This window comes from Egretta garzetta, unplaced genomic scaffold, assembly GCF_000687185.1.
Source record: "Egretta garzetta isolate BGI_Z169 unplaced genomic scaffold, ASM68718v1 scaffold724, whole genome shotgun sequence".
NCBI lineage: Eukaryota > Metazoa > Chordata > Aves > Pelecaniformes > Ardeidae > Egretta > Egretta garzetta.
This window is the reverse complement of record NW_009259523.1, coordinates 454741-461446: the sequence shown is the minus strand read 5'-3', so window position 1 is coordinate 461446 and position 6706 is coordinate 454741. Positions and strand designations below refer to the sequence as shown.

The 6706-nt window shown below is 40.2% G+C and overlaps 1 protein-coding gene across 1 annotated transcript in view; it reads left to right on the top strand.

Annotated features, from left to right (window-relative positions):
- The window catches only part of FBN2 (fibrillin 2), a gene marked incomplete at its 5' end in the record, with an annotated part of 179131 nt that overhangs the window by 41452 nt on the left and 130973 nt on the right, over positions 1 to 6706 (top strand). Inside the window, one exon of the mRNA XM_009637471.2 lies at positions 4150 to 4347. Coding sequence (XP_009635766.2) covers positions 4150 to 4347 — 198 coding nt within the window. The remainder of the gene's footprint in view (positions 1 to 4149; positions 4348 to 6706) is intronic.

Sequence of the window (6706 nt, the reverse complement as noted above, 5' to 3'; positions counted from 1 at the left end):
GCTCTGGCTGGGTGCAGGTAGCAGGTTACTTCCCTGTTGCTGTCTGGAAGTGGTCTGCTGCTATGTTTCTGCTTCTGTAGCCCAAGGTTATGTAAGCTGCACATTCTCTTAGGAGCTCAGGATCTGTTGCTTATATGGCATTATTCTGAAGTGTCATTCAGGATCTTGGCATTTTGGGTTGAATGTATTTTTATTTGTAAATCTACCTGAAAGTTTAACAATGGTTTTGTTTCTTCTTCTACTTAGTTTACAGTAGTCAGATCATAGAATCATAGAATCATAGAATGTTTTGGGTTGGAAGGGACCACTAGAGGTCATCGAGTCCAACCCCCCTGCAGTCAGCAGGGACACCGCCAACTAGATCAGGTTGCTCAGAGCCCCATCCAACCTGGCCTTGAATGTTTCCAGGGATGGGCCCTCCACTACCTCTCTGGGCAACCTGTTCCAGTGGTTTACCACCCTCATTGTAAAGAATTTTTTCCTTATATCTAGCCTAAACCTACCCCGATTTAGTTTAAAACCATTACCCCTTGTCCTAACGCAGCTGGCCCTACTAAAAAGGTTTTCCCCCTCTTTCCTATAGGCCCCCTTTAGGTACTGAAAGGCCGCAATCAGGTCTCCCCGCAGCCTTCTTTTCTCTAGACTGAACAAGCCCAACTCTCTCAGCCTGTCCTCATAGGAGAGGTGCTCCAGCCCTCGGATCATTTTAGTAGCCCTGCTGACTTGCACCGATGGAAGTTGCTTGGTTATAGAACCCAAACATGATGATTTATGCATTCCCTGTTTATGAAGGCATGGGTAGGCACACACACATAGGTTTCCAGAGCATGCGTTTCTTTCTTAATAGGATATATTAAGCCATAGGTATATTGGTATCACTCCTTCCCATATCTAGCTCATTCATATTCTCTTGCACAAACACTTTTTGTAGTCTGGTTATATTCTCTAATCTTTCTTTCAAACGTGCCCTCCAAACTGAACTTTTCATTAGTAGGGTTGACAGAGTATGCACATAATCATCTTATGTCATATGGAAAGGTAATGGAACTCAAATACAATTCACAATTCAAGTTTAAGTTCCAATTTTAATCTTGTCTGATTGATTTCCAGACTTCTTAACATGGAGGATCTTTGGCCAGAGTATTCCTATGGATCACCAACCATTAAATGGCAAAATACTTAATTTGTATTTCTACTCCTACCGTAATTGCTTCATGTTATCCAAAGATTGGTCCTATAAAAAAGTGTACCTCGGAGAACAGATGCTATAAAAACACAGTACTGTCCAGCAGAACTACTTACTTTCTGAATAGGAGTTCCAAAGTGAATGTCAAGTGGGTGGGAAGTGGGAGGTCAAGGTTATCAGTACTATGAATGCAAGCCTTGGAAATTTTAGAGGTGCATAATAAATCATTATTTGATTTCATTATAGGGGGCATTCCCCCATGAAAAACTGGACTCCATTTGAAAATGTGAAGCAAGGAATGCATGACCAGCCATCATGCTTAAGTTCTGCAGAGGAATTGCACATGGAGTAGCTCTCCAGGAATAGATCCATGCCTACCTGGGCTTATGCAGAATAGAACTTCAGAAATAGGACAGGATTTGGTGTTCCCATACAGATCTGTGTGCATCCAGAGATCATGCTCCCTTGTGCCACTGGAAATTTTCCTTTCTTCTGATAGTGGTTATATTTTATAATGAGACTCTCAGTGCTGCCAGTGGCTCGTAAATTGTCTTTTCAGGTTTACCCACACACATCTGTTTGTCTTTTTCAGATTCATGTTTTTGAGAATCTCATTCATGAGGAGTCTAAAATCAGTTCTAGTTTTCAGGAAAGACTCAATCTTTATTGATCTCACTGCACTCATTACTTGGGCAAAATTCTGCAATGTGCAGGTTACAGTCAGCTCTGAATACGTAGAGTACACAACAGACCTTCCCACGAATCTGCCTATTATTTGTACTTCAGTCATTAATGAGAAAATTAAATGAGTGGACTCTTTTTAATCAATTCTATTACTGTCATATTAGCAGTGTGTAACTGAGTTGATGTTAGAATGGGAGTCTTCTCACTGAGCAATAGTAAAAGGTTTTTCCATGCATATGAAGCTCATTACTTTTGCTGTGTGACATGGAGAATGGTTTTACAGATAATACTAGGCAATAAATTATAGTACAGCTATTTGCTAAAGAGCGCAATACTGTTTTCCAAGAATGAAATAGTGTTGTCATTGAATTCAGTAGTCAAATTCCCATTTGTTTTCACTAGAGTCAGGATTTAATTCCATTTCTTTCAGCTGTTAAATTCTGAGTAGATCTGTTTTACTTCTGATAGCAGGCTGACCATTGCTGATGATTTGCAGGTTAAGTGCAGTCTGTCAGGTATTTCCCTCAATCTCTGTGACACCTGAGTATACTTTATATGAAAGAAGTATTCAGTCACAATCTCTGATGGAGTCTTTTCATTACCCTTACCCCTTACCTAAAATCCAGACAAGATTACAGTGAGTTACTGGAATTTAAATCTTTGTTGATTGCAGTTTGTGTTTCAAATATTTGTCATTCTCATATGAGGCTATAGCTTGATGAGATCACTGTCTTCTGCTATCAGTCATCAGGATCTATATTTTATTTTCAAAATTTAGCTCTCTCCAATATGGCAAGGGCCTTGGGTGTAATTAAACTGAGACCATTGTAAAGCTGCTTGTCTTCCAGTATGTTGGATGAAAGATCACTGAAACCTTTTTCTAATGGAAGTTATTTTCTTTTTATAATATATGTATTTTATTAAAAGTACTATCTTTGTGGCTTGATGGACACAGGGGAAGCTCAAAGGTATAACTCTGAAGATTATTTTCTAGTAAAAACCAAGAAAGATTAAAATTCACAGACCTTACTGACTGTTTAAGATCTTTTAATCTCCTTTTATTGTTAAACATTTTTATCTGTGTGCAAAATTCTTCCCCAGACTGATACCTGAATGAACCTTATCAAAGACAGGGAGCAGAACATTTATTTCTATTTGAGCTCGCTTTTACTTTAAAAGTCTTGTGTGCCTTAGTACAAAGAAAACTTAATATGAGTTCTCACTGGGAAGACCATCTTCTCTGTTTCCAAATAGGTCAAAGCTCTTGTTTTTATTCTTCATGGTGAAAGTATCAAATTCTACAAGGCATCAATTGTCCCATTTGTAGCTTGGTCGTGAGACCAATTGCACACTAATGAAAGTGTGCAGAAGACAGTGTGTGACCCACGTATCAGTACTGGAGTCAGTTTTCTGTAGGAAGAAAAGGAGACTACGACAGGATAGCAGGGAGAGCAGCCATAACCCCACTGTTAGGCCTTCTTTCATGTGACTGAGTCTGAGTGGAAGCTTTGCATTTTCTTCTTTTCCCCCTCTTAAAGTTTCCATAACGATATGAAATCTGGCTTAGAGCAACCATCTGTTTCTCATTTGTTCCTAGAGAATTTCAGTTAATTGTTGTTCCCAGATTGTGTTGCCTCATAAGGTCAAAGAATCTTTCTCTTTATACAGGTTGAAGCTTATTTAGTTAGCCATTTGTAGGAATTTGACTAAGAGTGTATTTTCATATAGTTTGTAAGCTAATTCAGTGTAGAGCTTGAATAGGTTGTATTATCTCATGTTATTCCTCTGAAAATAAATGGTGGCTTACCAATTAGTCTGGCATGGACCTTGATCAATGTGGAGTGAACAAATGTGTAGCTGCTGTAGTCTGTAGTTCCTTCCCATGAATTACCATGAAGTAACTCAGGAACAAGCAAACCAGTTCCAGGTTCTTTTTTGCTTAGTCTGATGTGCTCTTTTGGTTGTTTGCTTGTTTGTTTGTAAAACTCTCACTGATTATGGATTTGACTGGATACATTGTCAATGAACAGATCAGGTTTGGGTCCAGCTGCCTTTCACTACTTGCATCTATCAGAAAGAAAGAAATTGAAAGATAAAATAAGCTTGCAAAAATCATTACCTTCACTGGAAGGTGTTGTGCTACTTCTGCAAGCAGTATTGTAACTTAAATTTCCAGGTCCTCTTGGGATTTTCTTAATATAGGTATCTACTGGATTAAAAAATTATTCCTTCTATGGTACACTGTCTCATTTAATACAGTCATCTTTCCTTTTTTCCAGATTACAGAACAGGCCCATGTTTCACACAAGTTAACAACCAGATGTGTCAGGGCCAGCTAACTGGAATTGTTTGCACGAAAACCCTCTGTTGTGCAACCATTGGGCGTGCATGGGGTCACCCATGTGAAATGTGTCCTGCTCAGCCTCAGCCATGCCGTCGTGGCTTCATCCCTAATATTCGCACTGGAGCATGTCAAGGTAAGCCTTCTGGTTTAAATGGTGCATGACTGTTGTGTTGCTGATACGCGTCTTGAAAAACTTGTGTCCACTTAAAACAAAATCACTGTTTTCCTTGTTTGTGTTTGGTGTCTTACTTTTGATAAAATTTGGATATGCTTTGCTGCTTCCAGATTTTAGCTAACGTACATATAGAACAAAACTCAAGTGCCTGGAAAAAATTAATGCCAGTCAAGGAGCCATAAATACAGAGCCTGAAAAGGTCAGAATGTCTGTTGAGCACAGCCACCAGACACTGCAGTAGAGCACCAATCAGGCAGCTGGCTTATGTTGCTGTAGCCCTTGACTAATACATACTTCATTCATTCTACTGAAAAATTCACTATTTCTTGCTACTGAGATGTTTTCTTTCTGAAGTGGTTGGGAATTATTATACAGACCTTTTTTTTTTTAATCCCATAATTCAGATAAAGCGCATAGTGAACCTTCTGGATGTTCTGTTTGAACTATTTGTACAGGGCTAGAAAAATGCATGAGTAAGGAAGGACTGCAGTCTTTTACGTTTAGATTTATAAAATTAGTTTAAAAAAAAGGGAAAGACATCTTGCCTCTTTGCGTATCTCTTTCCATGATGCTAAGAGACTTGCTGCTTCACGTTTCTGTTGTTACTGCAATCCACTTATCCTGAAAGATAGGTATCTGTTCTGCTGTACCTGCTTAGCTAAATTTTAGAACAAACTGCGTAAACAATGCAATAATACTAGATGCTAGAACTCCCGAAGGAGAATGTACTACTTTTCTGTTACAGGCTGGTGCACATGGTCAGTTTGCAGCCTGTGCTTTCTTAGAACCTTCCCAAGAAGCAATGGAATCCAAGTAGGTGCTGCGGTCACACCCTATACCACTATCTACCCCTTGAAGGAATAAGGTTCAGAGTCTGAGGTACAACAGGCTGTGGTTGCATTGATGAGTGCGCACACCCACCTTGTTTGAGCAAGAGGGCATCTAGTGCCAGTCTGTTTGGTAGTGTCATCTTGGCTGTGGCTTGCAATTGTGTGTTGACCAATGTATCTCCAGTGATAATGTTAGTCTTAATGTTGCTATCTGGAATAAACCAATCATCAGCCACCCATCCTGTCACAGATATCAGCCATTGACCCACACTCATTTCTTCCCAAGTAAGTGTTTTTCGCTTTACCCAATAGTTATGCCCAGTTAAGGCGTGCAACATAGGGGCATCCATTTCCCAGGGCAAAATAGAATAGTATTGAGGGTGCAGGTGGCTGGCTGATAAGCATCTTAGCAGGTTTAATTTTTCCACCATTTAAAGTTGAGAGAGTCATACTTACCACTACACAGCTATACCATACTTAGGGGCGTTCATACCACCATGGAAGCGTTCTTTTCCCACATGAATAAAGCTTGATGTATAGTATGAGACCAGAGGGCCCACTTCTCTTGAGATGGGTTGATGAATTTAAACTCTTGGACCTTAGAGAAGTTCACTGCGTGGATCCACTTAGTTAGATTTCATTTTCCTCCTAACTGGATGTACCAGGAAACATCCTGTATTTGAAACCAAGGAATTTGAAATGAGCATGGGAGTTGCTGTTTTACTGCTTCTAAATAGAACCAATCAGTGTTCCACAGAGTACTGTTGCATGTTTTGCCTGGGTCTGTCATATCACAATCTTGCATTGTACAGAAAACAGAGATGTTAGGCTTTGATGCATTAAAGTGAGTTAAATTAAATCCACTGGTTGGCATGGTCCAATCCCTGTCCCAAGTATGGGTGGTGGTGGTGGTCCAGCCATCTACCCCTTCAGGGCAGCTTTCACTGTCTTTTAGGCTCAAGCACACAGGACCTGAAGCTGGAGGCATGCAAGACACCTGGATACCTTAAATGATATTAAGGGGAACTGCTGTTTTTGAAATGTTTGCTATTAATTCTGGTATGTCAGTGCCTGAGTCATAAAGGTGTAATGGTGAGCTCTCAGCTGATGTTGGAATGGCAATACAGGCAGAAAATAGACCATCATTAATGTCTCCATTGTGTGCAAAATCCATTACCATTTGCAAGATTATATGACTTTTAAGCCCTCCCTGAGTGGAAGCATCTGTCTGTGGGGCTGCATTAATGGCTGTCAGGAAAAAGAGGCCAAGCCACTTCATATTGGCATGGTTCAGGCATCTATGACGCTGCTCAGAATGCAACTTCTTGGCCACATGCTACCAGCAGCAATCCTACACCAAGCCCATCCAGAACAAAGCCTGGTCTAGCCCACCGGGTCATTTGCTGCTTCTGTCTTAGAGGTATGGTGCTGCATGCCACACAGCTGCACCAAAAATTAAAAAAACCTACATGAACCCATACTGACCT